This window comes from Phoenix dactylifera, chromosome 5 (assembly GCF_051530095.1).
Source record: "Phoenix dactylifera cultivar Ajwa chromosome 5, Ajwa_hap1_PhDact_Kaust_v1.1, whole genome shotgun sequence".
Lineage (NCBI taxonomy): Eukaryota > Viridiplantae > Streptophyta > Magnoliopsida > Arecales > Arecaceae > Phoenix > Phoenix dactylifera.
The window spans coordinates 3090722-3110368 of NC_143194.1; the positions used below are offsets into that span (position 1 = coordinate 3090722).

The window sequence follows — 19647 nt, forward strand, 5'->3', positions numbered from 1 at the left end:
GCCAATATTAATAACATTTATATAAGTGGGCCATCAATGAGCAATAAATGGATCAGAAAAAAGATGTTATTACTGGAATTAATTATTCAAAAATATTATTAAAAATTTGGTAATATTTTTATATAATATTATCTTTAACTAAGTATAGTAATCTGTTACTATATTTTGGAGTAATTTTTTGACCTTCTAAATGTAATAAAATTTGTTTTTCTCAACAATCTTTTTCTCCCATAACTGATTTTCAAGAGCTATTAGATTATTCCATAATCTAACATACCCCAACCAAAAAAATTCTATAAGTGTATTTGAGTTAGCTTAAATATAGGGTTCTAGAATGGCAGTCAGGATCAAGGTCGAATCTGTTTGGGAATTTAAACAATCAGGTCGTTTTACAAAAATAATAAAAATACGCTATAAAAAAATAAATTGATTTGTTTTTGCTATATTTCTTGCCCAAAATATAGGAGAAAATTTTAATTTGATTACTTTAGACTCGTCAACCTTTCAAACGGCAAGCGAAATACCCGCGAGCTCATTCAATAGTCATTCGTTCCACACGGCCCGTCTCCGGCTATATAAACGCTTCTACCCCAGAGAACAGTTTCCTTGCCACGCCACCCCCTCTCCTCTTCCTTAGATCTCGTTTCCTCTCTCTCTCGTCGCTTTCCTCGCCCGGTCTCTCGTTTCAGGTATTGATCGTGTCTCGCTCTCTTCAATCTCTATTTCTCCGGATCTAACGCGTACTTCATGTTCTTGGATAATCTTGGATAGTTCGGAGTTTTTTCTTTTCTTTTATCGAATAGTGAATAGTTTTGTGTATTATTGCGTGGATCTGGCGGAGTTTGGACTGTTTCGTTCTTTCTGTGTGAGATCTGGTTGAATTTGGATGAATGATGCTTAATCTATTGATTGCATGGGAAATTGGGTAGATGCCTCTGACAGTACAATGACATGGCGATTGAGTTTGTACGAATTTATATGGACTTAGTGCCTCTGGTTGCGGGATCTGTTCATCTGATATGGGTTTAATTGATTGACAGAATTTTGATCCGTTCATTTGATTTCTTTTCATTAGTTAAGCAGTAATACCGGAATTCGCACTTAATTTCTCTCTTGATTATAACTAGTTAATGTATTGGAAGAATGTATTCAGAGAGACAGATCTGATCTGTTCGTGAATTCTCGTTATTGGATGTGCTGACAGATGGGAGCTTGTGAGATCTGATACCAGTTTATTTTAGTTCTGCGATTTTGGGCTCAGAAAAATAGATTGCGATCTGCCAAGCTGAGATGCGGCATTTTGGTGTTTGTTAATTTTCAGTTCTCGACATGATTTATTCTGCACTATGTAATGGCTGTAAAAAGCATTTTCTACTGATTCATTATTTGTTTGTTGAACTACGAAAATATTCATTTATTCGGTGAAGGAAAACTTTGTGTTTGTTCGACACAATGCTAGATCCATATTTTTTTTATGATTTGTATAGGTCCTATCAGAAGACAGGCACATCAGATCTCAGCAAGCAGGCAGAGGAGTCCAAACACGCTGCTTGTGTGAAAAATATGCATCTGATTTTGAGTCTGTTCAGAATATTTGTGATTGCAGAAATGAACTGATATTTGCAGAGGTGTAGATTGTCTTGATTGACCTGAATAGCTTTGTTGTAAATCTTTGGTGGAACTATCTAAATTATGGCAGATTACTTTAGCCTCTAACATAACCTGTGCATCTTAAAGAGTTTATTTTATAAAATACATTTTTTTTATTACAATTAGGTTTTACAAACACATCCACACATGTACACTAAGCGAACCTAATAACCTCCTTCTGGACCATATAAAGTAATTCTGCTGGTAATTAATTATGATATAAGTCTGCTTTAAAATTGGGTAAGGGTATAATTTATACACTCCCATCCAAAATCATGAAGCAAGCACGTTACAATTTTAGTTATACTTTCACAATGCAGGATTTTGCCAAGCAAAGATCATAATTGACACTCCACCTGTAGATTAAGAAAAGGGGTGCTACTCATATATATGCTCATTCTAATTAGTAGCTTAGAATTTAATTTGACATTAAATTGGAAAGAGTAGCCAAGATAAAAAGACTAATAAATGAGCACACATACAAAATCTGAAGACATTCATCAAGTGTAATAAAAAAAGAAGACATCCATCAAGAGTTTGAAATAGATTTACTTATGACTATTAAAAGCTAATTTGTTGGCAACAACTGAAGTCAGAGTTCATGATTGGATTTTGAAAAGCCTAAAGGGGAACACTGCTTGATTTGCATGATGTGTGTGTTGATTATTCTTTAATTAAGGCATTGGTCCTTCTACTGTAGGTGCAAAAGTTTTGGTCAACTTCTATTCTGAGAGAACTGTCTGAAGATGATTTGCTTGTTTGCAATCACATGTAGTTTAGTCGAAAGCCCTCATAAGTCATAACGGAAATATATGATTTAGCAGACAGAAGTCCATTCTTTTCTAATAACACCAGGACACTTAAATGACTTTAACTAAATAGTGGTTATAGACACATGCATTGAAAGGAAGTGAAACTGAATATCAAGGCTTTGTAAGGTGTCATGCAGACCTGAAGTTTCTAACTTAATATTTAATATTTTCACTCATAAGACTCTCAGGCCTCCTTTGGGTTACCACCTCATTGAAATCATTTTTCATAGTGTTCCTTGGCACATTTTGCCTATTACACTTGGATTGTTGGTTTAGCAGATAAAAAATTGTTTACACAATGTTTTTTTTGCTTCCTAACAGATTTTAATTTCTTAAAAAATTTCATCAATGGGAACTGTGGTGGATGCTCCTGCAACAGCAAATGCAAGCAAGGTACTTCATGATCTCAGTGTTATTTTGCAAAATAAGAGTCAGGCATTTCTGTGTTGTTTACCTGTTCTTTTCTAGATTGACAAACGGAGTTTTACGCTCCATTTTTATGGAAAAATGGTAATTATCAAATTTTCTATGACCATATTACTCAAATCTAGTTCACAGCAAGCACAAAAATACAAAATTTTTGGTATTAATATTCACAATCAAGACATGCCAACTCATCAATGCATATATATTGCAGCATGTAGTGCAGCATATATATGATGGTTGCATACAGTTGAATTATGGAAACATGTTTCCATGCATGCTGAAGTGCATTAAAAACTGCATGCACGAATATACTTTCTAGGAAATTTAGAAGAGAAGAAAAAATATAGTCACTTTTCTCAAATTGCACTATTGATTGAAATGTCTGTCAGAAATTGCTTTCTGCAAACTCATCATTGTAAGGCAGCTAAGTTATTTCCTAATTTTATAGACTTCCTGGAGAATTTTTCTAAAATTTTCCAAGCCTGAACTTCACATTCTTTTATGTATTAATGCTAATTGTATCAATATTTGGCCATTTCTTTTCCTGTTTTATCTTGTATGAAGTATAACAAGTGCCATTTGGCTGCAGGATGTCAGTGAGAACCACTTGGGTGACAAGCAAGTCACAGTTGTGTTTGTTTTAGGTGAGATACTTGCTTCAGATCTGGTCACATTGGATTCCTTAAACTGAAGTCACCTAACTTTGGCCTTCCAATATATGTACACTGTCTTGCATAAATATTATGAGATTTTCTTAGCATTTTACTTCATTGATCATGCAAGTTTCCTTTAGCATCTGGGGTGTATCATTGTTGTTCTGTTTACTAGTTAACCTTCAGTCATAAGTAAAACGTAATCCTGTGTAGCTTTTCCCCCTTTTCTAATGCCAATATTGAAAACACAATGATGACCATTCCTTTCTCAGAGACATCATTTTATTCTTGATATCTCTTGCAGCCATTTTGGAAATTTATAATTTCTGATCAGGTATGCCTTTTTGTAAGCATCTTAAATTCTTAACCAAAACATGTCAGTTATGTGTTGCCTTTTGGAATGGATGTATTCTACCTTTGATTGGAAGACTGCCAACAGTGCCAAGTGCAATGAGAAGTGGGATCACAGGATGAGGATCTATTTATTCTTGATGCAAATATTGGGTCTATATCCCTTATGGATGTGTTTGTTAGATTTAGCTTCTTTTATTATTATTATTATTGGCTATCAACCTATGTTGACCCTCCAGTTTTCTCGTTGGCTTATTTTGGCTTTGACATTTTCAGTTGGCGGAACAGTTTATAGTAGTCATGCTTAGGTTGATTTTTATATGAGCTATGCGCATAGAAATAGCATAAATATGAGATAGCCAATTAGTTTCTCAAAAACTAATGTCTTATGACATCAAATATGAGATCTAGGTATTCAAGTTTTTTGAATAACTTTTCTATCAGGTTATGGACTTGTAACACCGTTCATTGTCTCCATTTTTTCTTCGGTTCTCTTTTCCAAGTTAAATCATGATTCTGCTAGGTCGAGCATTTTGGAACAAGTTTTTGATAGCTTAATTATGAATGTATCTTGGCTTTCCTTCGTCATTCATTTTGATCAACTCTTAGATTTTCTGTCCAACATGGGGCATATGACAATAGGATGGGAGCGGTTGGATTAACAAGTCCAATATTGATAGAAACTGAAAGTTGAAAAATCATATAAAGACAAAATGCTGAGCTTGACAAGGTCCGCCTTGGGAGTAGATATGACCTTTTTTTCTTTTGTGAAATGAGGCTTAAATTTTCATTTAACTTGCTGAAACTTATGTTTAACTTGCTGAGAATATTTTCCCCTAATACATTCTTTTGGCTGGTTATAAGTGATACAAACTGTAACGAATATACTCTTTTATATGCTGTATCCAGTTGTTGGTGAATCTGTGCACTACTTGTTCAATTCACTTAGAGAGAGAAGTGCATTTGGAATCTGCAAATTCATCTTTCAAACTCTTTGTGCTATTAAATATATATTCCCTTGTTAATAAAGAACAGGGTTAAGCAATAATTGCAACATTTGGTGTGGGTCCCAGGCCAAAACTGCGATTAAAAGTTGGAAATAGCTGTAATTTCTTTCTATAAACTAATTATCTGTAAAGAAGACCGAGTCGTTTCTTTGTGACTGCTATGGTGCCTGATTATTTTATTTTCTAGTTTGATTTTCTCATGTATTGCAAGTTGTCTTTTACCATTCAAGTAAGAATGTAAGATGTATTATATGGTCGATATCCATATGGATGATATATTGCAGAATGGACACATCTGATTCTTGCCTTTATTTTCATCTTTGCTTTTCTTTCCTTACTCTTGCCCCAGCTACTTATTATTTTCTATAACTTTACCTTTTTTAAAGAAAGAGAATTATCAGCAAGTTTGGAGACTTATAAATTTATGTAATATTTACAGGTGGTCCTGGCAGTGGGAAGGGTACACAGTGTGCCAATATCGTTGAGCATTTTGGGTTCACTCATCTTAGTGCTGGTGATCTTCTGCGTGCAGAAATTAAATCTGGTTCTGAAAATGGGTATTTTCACTGACCTTTATTTTCGTGGAAGTCCATTTATGCAACTGTATGCATTAAAGCAAAAGTTTAGTTCTTTTTATTGCAATCTATGCACATAATTATATTGATAATGTTGGGACTTCAGAATTTCTTATTTGGAAATGAAAACTTGAATCGCAATTGAATAATTCCACTCTGTTCTCAGCATTGCTTTGATAAAGTTAAGACATATTTACCTTTGCTTTTACAGCACCATGATTCAGAACATGATAAAGGAGGGAAAGATTGTCCCTTCTGAGGTAACCATTAAGCTTTTACAAAGGGCCATGCTTGAAAGTGAAAACAACAAATTTCTGATTGATGGCTTCCCACGGAATGAAGAGAACCGTGCTGCATTTGAGGAAGTTGTAAGACTACATTTTTTCCTTAGTGATAAATTACTCAAAAATATTTTCTTGAACCCAGTAATTTTTTAAACAAAAATTCTTTTTTGTTTTTTTTATGTTAATTTGGTTTAAGAGTACGTAAGATGCTTAACTGTTTCTTGCTGTCACAGACAAAGATAGTACCCGAGTTTGTATTGTTTTTTGATTGTTCAGAGGAAGAAATGGAGAAGCGTCTTTTGAGTCGTAACCAGGTTGCCAAAACAAAATTTTCTCTAATAATCTGATCATATTCTACATCTTTTTTTTAAAAGTTTGCTGGTCTTGTGATTCCTTATTTCTAACATCTTCTTTTTCTTGGGCATTATAGGGGAGAGAAGATGATAATATTGATACCATAAGGAAACGTTTTAAAGTTTTTGTGGAATCCAGCTTACCTGTAGTTGAGTATTACAATTCAAAGAGCAAGGTTAAGAAGGTAATATTGCTTTCTTAGAAAAATATTACTGAATAAAATTTCAATATCATTCTCAAGTCATGAAGATTTACCAAAGCACTGCTATTTTGAGATTGCATTGATATAGTTTCTCATGAGTATAATAAGGTAATAGCATGCTGCATACTCTCTTTCCCTACTCTAGGTTGATTCATCTTTTCTCGTGAGTAGTTGGTCTTTATTCAGTGGTTGATGATAAATCAATCACAATATATTTCTGTTTTGTTCCTTGTCGGTTCTTTTTGTATGTCTCAAATTTACTTATATTACAACCTGGTAAACTGGTGCCTCACTTACAAAAATATTTCTTAACATAGAGATGTCTTTTCCATTTGCTCATGATCTTGATCTTCTGGCTGGGAGCATGTTACAAAAATGCATCTTATTCTGAAGTCAATGTGTTTTTGTCAACCAGTCAACAGGGGTTGGGTTTGTCGGTACTCATCTCCTCAGCACGTGTGCTGGGGAGAGGTTCCGGATTTGAATCCAGCAGATGGCATTCCCACTGTATTTCTTCAGGAGGGAAAATATGCTTTTGTTAACTTTTGTGTGCTAACCCCTGTATGTTTATGCGCAGATTGATGCTGGAAAGCCTATTAATGAGGTCTTTGAAGATGTTAAAGGCATTTTCTCCCTGTTTGCATGAAAAGGTAAGAAACTTCTCTGCTTTTTACGTGAGGTATTTGAAGAAAATGTCTTTATGCACAAGTGCTTTTTTGTTTTTTGTATTTTTGTATTTTTGTTTTCCTCGTGGTTAGTCAGATTTGAGAGTACCTAATGGCTCAAACCAATCAACTGGCCTACCAGTGCCGACCTTAGTGAAGAGTGATGAATGTTTGGGTGGTGAAAATTCAGACTAGTTCTATGTTCAGTGTTTGATCTGTTTTGCAATGATGTCTGGACTGAGTATAGCAGTAATTTGCTACCATCTGTTGCTGATTCACCTGCACACTGAGTCTACCTTGCTTGTTTGTGGTTTGACAGGCATCTTAGAGCTGCAGGGAGGATAATATCATAATAAACATAATAAAAGGTAACAGTCTACTGGCTGATTTGGGTGTGCGTCTTCAAGAACATTCTCTGCTTTATCTTCCTCATAATTTGTAATGTTTACTTGTATTCATAAATTTCATCGTTTCAGACTTCTCCTAGTATAGCAAGAGTGCCAACAAAACTGATATTCCAAACAAATTATATATTTCCTCTACCAAATTGCCCGTTAGAGGAAAATGAGAATGAATACAAAAATGTTATAATAGACCTCCAAAATATCTCGTATTAGTTATTTTTTAAATGACCAGTATAAATATATTGTATTGATAATGCAAATATTAGAATTATCTTTGTTTCATCTTCATAGTTCATATCTATTTATCAGTTACTAAAATTAATACTACAATTCAGATAGAACTTAGAAGAGGGTACTAAAATTATTCAGTATTATTGCGCGATCATGCTAGATATCTTCAAATTTTAACAATCAAATTTTTAAATTGGATATGATATGAAAATGCCCATATGTGATCTCCATTCAACTAAAGCTGGATGAATAATGTGAGAAGAAAACCATTCTGACAGGCAGTTCTTGTTACTTTCATGAGATTATCTGAACCTATCACCTGTGCTTGCTCAGTTGGATCTTAAATTCTTAACATGTACTATGCTGGTCTGAATCACAATTTCGCCTCTAAATGTAGAACTGTTTTTATCAAAAAATGTTCACATATACAAATTCCTGCTGTTGAATTCGTAATGGATTTACACCCATTTTGCAGGTACCTCTGTAGAGCGCTGCCTAAATAAAGTTTTAGCATGGATGAGTTCATGTAGAAGAAACTCACTGCTCATCTGTATTGCGTCTTTGTATTATCATACGAGCTTTATTTTTTGGGGACTGCTCAATAATGTCTCAAAGGATGTTGTCTTAAGATTTTGCTAAGCTCTGTGAGACTTATAGTTGAGGATTTCATTGATGTTGGAACTGATTTATATCTTAATTAAATCCTTTCATATTATTTTTATGACTATATCTTTGATATATGCACCTCTATAATTTATATTGCGGTTGCTTTCAGCTACTCCATATTGTAAACATTCTTGACCATGGTCGTCAGGTCAGACATGATCTTGTTTTTGCAATCATAGGAGTTGGGTTCATGTTGATTCAGATTGAAGTTTGCATATCATGAATTTAGGTCATGAATAAATTAGGTTGCAATATACTGTAACCAACGTTTGCATTATCATATTAGCAGATTTACATTGCTTTTTCAACATGCTACCACTCTGTTAGCTTTTCTTAAAGCTTAAATTTGCCGTGCTACAAAAGGTCGCTAGCCTCGCTTTTTTGATGAGAAATGATGCTGCAGTTAGCTAGTATGTACTCTTATCATGTCAGCAAGTTTTAAGCAGGCAGAAACCAATATTAGTTCCGGAGGCGTAGGTTGCATCTCGAGTCCATATTGCCAACCTTCGTGCGAGGCCAACATCCTAACCACCGAACTATTTGAAGCATGACTTGGACTCAAAAACATTAATAATGGTCTTCCTTGATCAGTTTGATTGCTTGGTGTTATACCAAACCAGGGTTCAAATATATTTCTACTATATCGAATCAATGCAATCAATATATATATATATATATATATATATAGCCGGTTAATAATTAAAATACCGATGCTCGAGAGTGCAACTACATTCTTGAGCATTAATTTCACTTACTCTAATAATTGGTTTTTGAAAAAATAAAATAAAATCAAAACAAAAAAGCTATCTTTCCCGTGGAACTTACTTTTTTTTTCCTCAAGCAAAGCTTTTTATAGGACATTTCCAAAAAAAAAAAAAGCAAAGCTTTTTATAGGCTTCAACAATGACTTAGTAAACCTTAGAAATTAATCCTGCATCTCTTGTGAGATGCCATTGCACTTGTTGGATACTATTCACTTGTAAAAGAGAAGTAATATGAGGAACTTATTAGCTAGTATTAAAAATAGAGAAAAATAAGAATAGCTCATTTGCTCAAAATGATTTTTTGTTTTTAAAGATCTCTAGAGGCTAATCGCTATGGCTATGGGTTTTCTTCCTCCAGCAAAGCTTTTAGGGGCTTCAACAATGGCCTAGCAAGGCTTTGAGTCATTCATCTTATATCCGCATTGCACTTCTTGGGTGCTAGTCACTTGTAAGAGAGAAGAAATAATAGAAAATTATTAGCTCATATTACAGAGAGAAAATAACAATAGCTCATTCGCTAAAAATATTTTCTTTTTTTTTGAAAAAAAAGCTAGCCCGCGGCTTAGGGGTTGGACAGAGTCAAAGCAGAATTGGTAGAAGTGGAAGCCAGTATTCCAAATCGGGCGTTGCCGTTTATGTCAAAGTTAGGATTCAAATTTCAAGGATATTAGACTTTTTTTTTGGCTAAAATGAATATATCATACATTACGAACACAGATACAGCCAAATTAGCCCCTGCTTCAACCTTTATATGTAATCCTCGGTTCCTCAATGTCCTTAACCTAAATCGGGATGGATGGGTAAAGAGCAATATTACTATGTATGCAGCGCTGTCCATGCCACTCGTGCATCGCACGTGTCCAGCACTAATGACCCTTAGCGACCCGGGTGGTCCGCTCGTTCACAGGTGAAAGGGTTGAGCCATCGAACCGCCCGGTTCTGGCCTCAACTCGGCCCTAGCGAAAACCCTATTAATCATCAACCTTAACGAAGGGGAGAACTCTACCGAGCCCCCGTCTCCACCGCGTCCCCCTCAAGTTCGCAGCCATGGCGTCCACGGCGAACGGTGACAAGAAGAGGAAGAAGGGCAAGAAGAACAAGGATCTCCAAGAGCGTCCCGAGAACGACGAATTCGAAGGCATCAAGAAAAGGAAGAATAATAAGAAGCAAAGGCTTCAACCGCTGGCGGAGCCGCCGGCGGCAGCGGTGGCGGTGAGGGAGGTGGAAGATAAGGTCATGGAGAAGCACGGTAAGAAGCAGAACAAGAAGAAGGATAAGAAGAAGGAGAGGAACCGACAGGATGGTGGCGAACCAGAGAACGCAGGCGATATCTTAGAGGGGAAGAAGAAGAGGAATAGTCTCATCACGGATCCTCGATTCTCGTCGGCGCACTTCGATCCGCGGTTCCAACGTATGCCGAAGCGCGAATCGAAGGTCGTCATTGATTCTCGCTTCACCCGGATGTTATCCGACAAGAATTTTTCCACGTCCTCCGCGCCTGTCGATAAGAGGGGGAAGGCGAGGAAGGAAAAAGGCGCGAATCCTCTGCTCCATTACTATCTTCACCAAGAGGAAGAGGGGGAGGAGGAGACGGAGATGAAGGAAGAAGAACCCGATGAGCCGAGGGAGCGGAGCTCCGAGTTGCCGAGGAAAGTGTATAGCAGTGAATCCGGGCCGGAGGTGTCGGAAGAGGAGGAAGAGGATTTCACTGCCTCAGGAAGTGACGAGAGTACTTCGACTACAGAGGAAGAAGATGATGACGATGATGAAGTAATTCTTCTTTTGCCTTTTATCTGTTTTAATGCAGCGATGTATCAAATATCTTTTATTTTTCACTTTCTTTCTCATAAAGTTTGTTGCTTCTTGAGTTTAGGAACTTGGTTATATTTGTAAAGTTTGCGTTGTTTTCCATTATGTCTTGTAGGATTGCAATGAATTCTTAATATTTTCTCATTTTTTACTTCAAGTTAAGATTTGTGGTATTTGAGCTCGCATGTTTTCTGGCACTTTGTCTAGTATTCTAGTTTTCAAGTGCTTTGATCCATTCCCAAGATTTTAAAATTAAAACTGTTGTTTTCACCAATTGATTTCTTGAAATGTTTGTACCTTTTGTTTGGCTGCTATACATTTTTGGTTTAATTATTTGCGTCTCAAGTGTGAAGTCCTTTTCCTTTTTGTTGGTTCAGTTCAATGTTTCATATGCGATCATTATGATTTGTCTTATTATATATTAGCTGCATATTTCTTTCCTCAAAAGAACTAAATAGTATGAGCATTTCTTGATACTTGGCTTTCACAAAAGCCCAATGCTTCCCCCTCCACAGGGATCTGATGGTGCAAATGCCTCACTTGACAATCTTTGTTTGCAGTACTCAGTCAATAGTGATATTTGCCGATATTTGATGGCTGACCATAAGGATACACCAATGACAGACAAAGCGACTTACAGACTTGCAATTGTTAATATGGACTGGGATCATATTAAGGTATGTGAGCATATCCTATATTGATGGAGTGCTTCTCCTTTTTTTTTTAATGCAAACTGCAATGATGCTGTTCTCACTGCCAAAAAAATCTCCAAAGAACTGTGTTCAGTTTATGTTGATGTATACTTGTATTCTACATGTTTTACTTAAATTTACAATTTTATGCTTGTTCGGGTGCCTTCTGAGAAATTATGTAGTAAATCTCGATGTTCAGATTTATAGCATGCAGTACATTATCCTTTTTCGTGGCTATATTTCTATGTTCCATTATAGAACACTTTAAAAGATGGGGTGGGGTCTATCATATAAAATTACACAGAATGTTTCTTGATATGAACGGATTTTTCAAAGTATAAAACAACTTCTTTGAAGTAGAATCATATCATGAAATGTTGGAATGATTCTGCATATTGCAGAATGTTACCTTCAAGTTCAACCCATCAAAAGTTTCATGCAAATATGTTTTCTTATCTTCAGTTTATGCTGATATTTTATTATTTCTAGGTTAGTTTTACTTTCTACATGTTCTAGACTTGGATGAGTCTAATAAGGCCAAATGTTCTGACTCTATTTTGTTTTTCTATGTGTCCTTAAAATTTCCTTAATGTATTTTAAAAATGATAGCAGTTATTGCTTAAGAAATTGTCATTTTTTTTTGCATATGTAAGACCTTGACTATTCTTAACTAATAAGTTGAGCACTTTCACTACCACTGTCATATTTTGTTCTCTATGCTCTTCTCCTACTTCAGCTATGCTGTGCTATTCAACTTGATCTGGGAAATGGTGCTTCAGGTCAATTTTTATGTGGCTAGCAGTTTCTTATTTAAGCTAATATCTTGCTGATTTTTTTTTTTTTTTGTGTTAGATATAAGCTGAATTTTCTTTCCTCTGTCTACAGGCTGTTGATCTTTATGTGGTGATGAGTTCATGTCTCCCAAAAGGCGGGCAAGTTTTATCAGTGGCTGTCTACCCATCTGAATTTGGAGTTAAATGCATGGAAATTGAAGCAGTTCATGGACCATCGGGATTGCTTGATGGCAACGAAGAGCACAGTGATGATGATTCAGATATTTACAATGAAAAATTGCGGACTTATGAGTTGAACAAACTAAGGTGATTGGCCAAGAGAAACTTATTTTTAATCCTACATTAGTGCTGTTAATTTGAAGATACTAGCATTGAGCGTGCAATTCAAATGAGGTGGGATATCAATGGCTGTGTCCGTGTGCCTTCTGGAATTACTATTATTACTATTATTATTATTATTATTATTCACTCTTAGATTATAGTTTCTAGATGCTGCATACACACATACGCACAGACATACATAATGTAAGAAACAAATTGAAGCTTTACCATAATTAATTTTACATAAACATGGTCGCACTCATCTGGTAATAATTGTGTCAAACCTTCTCATAAAACTTCTTGAAATCCTATAGGCCTTAAATAGGCTGATCTTGCTGTAGCATTTCCATATCAAAAGCATAAAGAAATTAGAGTGGAGAACGGAGGGTCTCCGGTGTATGTTCTTTTTTCTTTTAGTAAAGATGAAACCTTTTTTCCTTACTAAACTTCGATGCAAGCCATTTGATAATAATGAGTTGACCCTTTTCCAAGACAACTTGAAATCTTTAGGTTTCATATAGGCCAATCCACAGTGTAATTTGTATTCATAAAATATAAAAAGTGGATCTATTAGAGAGTCCAACAGACTCTCCTCTCTTTTCTGGATGAGCTCCCAGTGAATGCATTCCTTCCTTTTTTATAATTCCGATAGAGTCTCCTCTGAAACATAAAAAAAGAATACTGAGAGACAAACGGACAGCCAAGATGGTTATGAAGGTACTTTTCTAATACATAAAAGTGGAGCCGAATGCTCTAGGTGGAGTCGAACCCTGAGCATTCACATTATATTAATAGATAGTGTTCTAGAAATTTGTCATCAGCTTGTATGGAATTTATTCTGAACATGCTATCACCACTTGGCCTCCTTCTGCATTTATACAGTTTTGCTTGTACTAGAAACCCTATTTAACACCTTCTGGCTTTTCCAAATTCACCTTATCTTTATGTGTATGTCTGGAAGTTTGTTTCATTGGCTACCGTGGATCGATTTTAACATCACTAATTTTATTTATTATACTAAATGACTAATGCTTGAGTAGATTTTTCATTTTCACCAGCTTAAACCTTTTTATCAGCCATCTGTAAGAAAATGATTTAGTATAGCTGATTTTTCTTCTTATGATTCTTAAGAAAAATTTCTTCCTCATTTTCTTTCCTTTTCTAACATCTTTCAGGTATTATTATGCTGTTGTGGTATGTGATTCAAGTGCAACTGCAGATCATATATATACAACTCTTGATGGTACCGAGTTTTTAAAAACATCGAATGTGTTTGATTTGCAATTCATTCCTGACACTATGGAGTTCAAACATCCTCCTCATGACATCACAACAGAGGTACTCATTTGAACACGATGATGCTATTTGGACTGTTTTAATCTGATAACAAACTGATAAAGAAACAAAGGAGGAATTATAGCTTTCACAGCAGAAAAAAGAGGGTACCATTATCCTTTGTTTTATCTAGGTGAAACAGGTCTTCTGTTTCTCAACTCCTTGCTTGCTTCTTTTGGCTGTACGGTACATTAAAGGTTTTTTTTGTTTGTTGTGGTTAAATACTGATATTAGAGACCATTGTATTGTTTTAAAATGATGAACAATGTGTTCTGTGATAAAAAGGAGGACAATGAAGGAAAAATTAGGTTAACTACAAAAGTGGTTATAAAATCACTTTAAGCTGCTCAAGAAAAAGTCTCTCCAGAAATTCCTATAATCTCCTGTAATGGGGTTTTTTATTTATTTGAACATAGTTTAAATAACTGCTCAAGTTGCAAGCTACCTCCAACATTTCATTGTACTTATATTGGTTGTATTTTCAAATTTACCAGATTATGAACTCGCGACTTTCCGTTATTGCAGGCAAAAATTACTCCAAATTCACTACATTAAAAATTGCCTTTTGAATGACATCTAAACAATTATGCTGACAAAACAATAATAAATCATCAGAAGGACCTGGTGAATGCACTGCAATTACATCTCTTGTGTAAGGATGGGAGTCAAGGGATGAGCTTGAAACTGGTAGTTCCATGCTGATCAACAATACCTCAAATGGATGTAAAACGTGTTCCAATAAATGGCTCCATGTTGTCCGAAAAAGAGATTTTCTTTGTACTTGGTATTAAATACTAGCCACTGCTACTTCCTACATGTCGACTGAATGCTTCTTGTCACAATGTTAGGGCATTGTATTTCAGTTTCTACACATGAACCGCATGCTTGTGCTCCAGGCAAACCAACACCCACCCAGCCATGCATGTGAACCAACTTTTGCTGAGGTCAGATTAAGTTATCGCTGGTGGAGTACTTTAAACAAAATTGGTCTATAAAAGAAAATGTCATAGTTCACAGGCAGAGGTTATTATCTTGCAGGGAGTTGTCTAGCTGAGATTATAATCAGTTGATTCTTTTCTGCACTTTTTCCCTACTTTGTTCACAAGCAACAAATTTGGTGACATTTGGAAATGCTTAACTTTGCCACTGATTTAGTGACCATGAACAAATGCATATGTTGTTACTAATGTTTTGTATTTAGTTGATCTTGCACACAAAAGATGTCAAGGACCTTAAACATATGCCTACTTTGCTACTATTTTGATGACAATGAACTAATTATTTTTGTGATACATATATTTTGATAATTTTACTTTTATATGACTTTTAGCAAATACAGATTTATTTTTCCCTCCATTTCAGGTGCCCACTAGCTACAAGGAACCAGACTTCCATACTCGCGCTTTGCAGCACAGCAAAGTTAAACTAAGCTGGGAAGAAGATGAACCAGATCGCACGAAAATCTTAAGACGGAAATTCAATCCCAACCAGGTCCGTGATGTCACTTTATGTCAACTTTGGTACCTAGTATGATCATAAATAGTGTGTTCAAGCATGTGATTTTTTTTAGGTGCCAGCTTATTATGTAGATATGTGAAAATGTTTATGGGCTCCTTGGCTATTTTTTTTTTTTGTTTTCTGTAAGATAATAAGATGTTGTGCTTACAACTTTCATATAAATGGAAGGGATGCAAATTTCTGATAATATATGCAGTATTTTCATTTAAATACCTTTATATATGATCATGAATTGGTAACCCTAGGGTTTTATGCGTGACATATCATGTGTAGTCTTTGTTGGTCATGACTTTCTGACACACACACACTCTCTCTCTGGAATATTCCAATTGGCTTGAAAAAGAAAGACTTCCATGAGGGGACTGAAGAAGCTGTTTTTGCTGATGATAAACATAAGACGTTTGATCCTACATATAGTTTTCTTTATTTTGAGGACATGGGGCACTATTAAGAGGAAGTTTACCTTACCTTTAAGAGTTGTGTAGGGAAAGATGATTGATTTCTTAGAAGGAGCAAGGCAAGGGTTTCTGTTTGCTAGTTAGTTCACGGAAACATATGTTTGAATGGAACTTTTTGCATTTACCTATAGATACTTGGGTGCTTCAGTTTCTCTCTGAATGCTCTGCATGTGTTAACTCTTGCTGGAGCTGTCCCTATTTTTCTGTAGTTGTGAATGATTGTGTAGATTATTTGAAAGTTCTCATGGTTTAAGGCAAGGTTTCTGCATTTCTCAACATCGTTACTCATTATTGTGTGGCTTATAGCAGGTTCCTTGAGAAGGTGTAGTACCTTAGATGAAGTTATTTTGTTATGGTAATAAATAGGCTCAAGTTCTCACATTTTTCTGGATAGCTTTCTTATTCTCAATGAGAACAAAAGGCAGATCGATGAAGATCTCTAGCATTGTTTCTCATAGTTTTATAAGCAGTCTTTTGGAGAAGGGTGAATATCAGGGACAGGTTAGTTCAGGCCTTCTTTGAATTTTCTGGCTATATCCCTCTCTTTGCAGTGTCTATGCCTTCTGCTGGGAACCTCATCTTCACCTTATAGTTGAAGTGATCTCATTGCCAAGAAAAATACTCTTTTAAGTCCACTATTCAACTCTTCTGACGCACTATATGTCTCTTATTGGAATAGAGAGAATCTGTAAGGGTATCGGATTCATATAGGATATTTTTAGTGGGCATCTAAACAAGGTCTACAAACAACTAGTGAATTGGGAAAGTGTTTGACTGCAATCTAATAATGGTGGAAGCTTAAACCTTCGTAGGTAATAGACTCGCAGCTGTTGTTTTCTCTCTAATGTCATTTTTCTTGCAAGGGAAATTGCCTGAAAAACTTCATTTTCTAGAAAATCTATTTTTCTATTAGTTTGTTTTAACTGAAAATTGACAAATTTGTAAAGACCGTTTCTAGGTTTTTTAAAATTTTTTCCTTTCCGATGGATTTCCTTGCAACCAAACATACATCTACATAGATTTGGAGTTTCGGGAGAAATATAAACTGTCTATGTTGATCCAAGGAAAGTATGGCGAGGATAAGGGATGACTAGTCATTGTACAATATTAAAGACACCTCATTTCCACCTTTTCGAAGAACTACATAAGCCTGAATCAGGATCCATTGTGGAAGTGCTGATTTGGGTGCAAAAGCAAGAAACTATGCTGAAAAAGATTCTAGGATGTGCAAGCACTTAGGGAGTGTTTGTGTGACATATTATTAAAAATGATTAAATTGCATACACACATATCTTCAAGTATCAAGAAAACAAAATTTTATAAGCTTAGTTCAATGTTAACAAAAAGATTTTTTTCCCTTGGCTTCATGATTGATAGCATAGGTACTATTTTAAGTATTGTCTTCATCTTTTCACCTGACATTGATACTATGTTCACCTGATTTTTCTTCTATGCTAACACTAGTCTTTTCTGTATCTCCTAAAGCTAGATGAGTTGAATGAGTATTTGGCATCCAGTGGAGACAGTGATGAAGGTGATGACAATGATGGAGAAAATGGTTTTGAGAGTGATGATGCAGCAGATTTGCCCAATGGTGAAGGGAAAAGGCGCATATCGAGAGAAAAATTACGAGCTCTTTTACAGTCTGGAGATGATTCTGATGCAGATCATAATGATGACAAGGACATGGAGATCACTTTTAACACCGAGCTTGAGGATTTGAGCAAGCGGGTTCTTGAGAAAAAGGATAAGAAGTCTGAAACAGTCTGGGAAGCAGTTCTCAGAAAAAGAAGTGAGAAGAAGAAAGCAAGGAAGAGGAGGTCCCAGTATTCCTCAGAGGACGATAGTAGTGATTATGATGTCCAAGAAGCACCTGACCAACCTGATGATTTCTTTGCTGAAGAACCCTCAGCCACTGATACCAAAGTTAGCAAGAAGAACGGCAAGGAGTTGTTGAAAACTAAGGTTAAAGGTAACAGGAAAGTGCGAGATCTATCTCCAGAGATGGAGAAGGAACAAGAGGCAAGTATAGCAGAGTTGGAACTATTGCTTGCCGATGACCAGGGTGCAGAACATGGTCCCAAAGGCTATAACTTGAAACCTAAAAAGGTCAAGGGGAAGAAGGGGAAGGAAAAGCCTTCTGATGACAATCTCCCTGATGTAAATATTGCTGATGATCCAAGGTTCTCTGCCCTCTTTACATCTCATCACTTAGCCTTGGACCCAACAGATCCACAGTTCAAGAGGTATTTACATGGCTAATTGCACTCATGAATAAAGTTTGCTGGCCATTTAGACTAAACATTTTGCCGAACATATATCTATAGAAAAACATTTTGTTGAAATTTTGTGTGTTTGCGGTATCACAGGAGTGCAGCCTATATTCGTCAGCGACAACGGAAACAGCAATCTGGCGCTGGGGAGGAAGCAATAATGGAAGAAACTGCAAATTCCTCTGAACAAGTTCCATCTGATGATAGAGTTCCAGCTAAAGATGATTCCTGGGATCCTACCGGAGCATCATTGGAGAGAGAGAAAAACGAGTTCTCCTCCACAGTCTGGTCACTTAAAAGAAACTTGAGCACACTAAAGAATAAATCCAAGGGTAGATGATGTTTGCTCCTCTGCCCCTTCTGGAGAATTGTGAAGACTGATAAAATTTTGGAGCTTAAATATTATGTCTTTTAGTTTATGAGAGACATTATAAGAATCGAGGAAAATTAGAGCAGTATTTTACTGGATATCCAAAATTTGTTTTTTACCCTTGCGAGATGCTCAGAAGCTATTTATTAACGGAAACTGCTGTTTGCAATAGATGCATGTAAAACTAGCGCAAGTGATTCCAAATTCTCATTTCCTCTGAGTTAAGAATATAATCTTTGAGGATATCGATGATTATTAAGTAATTAGCAAATTTCTCTTTCTACTATTCACAATCTTTGCGCTGCAGGGTGGGATGAAGTTTCTGCAAAGCCTATGATTTCTCATTGAACGGAGACAGGGTAGTTCTCTCTGTTGTCAACTTATTATTTTTTTTATCTTTTGGTGTTTTTTTTCCTGTTTTTTGGTGTTTTTTTTTATCATGATGTAAGATGCCCCAGGTGGCTTATTTTTCTCATCTACTTGAACTCCCACATGCAATGAGAACGTTAATCCTGAGTGGCATCCCCACGTAATAACGTCAGCACATGCAAATGACTTTGGTTCTTTAGCATCACGCCAAAAACATCTTCCGTGCGGAGAATCCTTTTGCCGGGTCCAACTAATATTTTCCTCCCCATTTTCCTGGTTATTACTTGAGTGGGCCCACGCTGTTCGCCGGCCATCTCGATGGGTCCAAGTAAGCCCATTCATCCATGCCGACGCTCCCAGATCACGTGTTACAGTCTTTCCAAGTGGGCCCCAATCACCGGCCTCCCGACCGAAAAGGTCACAATTCGCTTCTGTTGGTCCCCCTGATCACGGCCTTGATTTTTCCACTTCCGCCTTGGTGTTTGCCTCACCTGAAAGTTCGGTTTAGTTAAAACTCCTTGAAAAGGGCTCCGCCAGCATATCTTCACGGATGCGCGTAATCAAATCTTTATGCGCGGAAATAAAGTAGTTTTCGTAACGCCCGATTTCTTTTCCAGTATTTGGTTATGTGATTGTTTATTGATATTAGTTCCTATTTTTGTTA

The 19647-nt window shown here is 36.1% G+C and overlaps 2 protein-coding genes across 3 annotated transcripts; both read left to right on the top strand.

The window, feature by feature from the left end:
* The first annotated feature begins 518 nt into the window (after window positions 1–518).
* Window positions 519–8335, top strand: LOC103704920 (UMP-CMP kinase 4-like). 2 transcript variants are annotated; one of them, XR_603695.5, is made up of 10 exons: window positions 519–689; window positions 2784–2855; window positions 3478–3532; window positions 5339–5456; window positions 5686–5842; window positions 5992–6072; window positions 6189–6296; window positions 6892–6964; window positions 7299–7347; window positions 8090–8335. XR_603695.5 is itself a non-coding variant. In XM_008788432.4 (9 exons), exons 2-8 carry the CDS (start codon window positions 2811–2813, stop codon window positions 6958–6960), a joined length of 633 nt encoding a protein of 210 aa, XP_008786654.3. In that variant the 5' UTR covers window positions 532–689; window positions 2784–2810; the 3' UTR covers window positions 6961–6964; window positions 8090–8335. The 2 variants fall into 2 exon arrangements, 1 of the variants encoding a protein (XP_008786654.3); XM_008788432.4 differs by lacking the exon at window positions 7299–7347 and having other exon boundaries at window positions 532–689.
* Window positions 8336–9958: 1623 nt separating this feature from the next.
* Window positions 9959–18900, top strand: LOC103697480 (pre-rRNA-processing ESF1-like protein). Its single transcript, XM_008779346.5, has 7 exons — window positions 9959–10814; window positions 11414–11530; window positions 12431–12645; window positions 13836–13998; window positions 15358–15486; window positions 17457–18217; window positions 18341–18900. The coding sequence occupies exons 1-7, from the start codon at window positions 10092–10094 to the stop codon at window positions 18582–18584; spliced, it is 2352 nt and encodes a 783-aa protein (XP_008777568.3). The 5' UTR covers window positions 9959–10091; the 3' UTR covers window positions 18585–18900.
* Window positions 18901–19647: the final 747 nt, after the last annotated feature.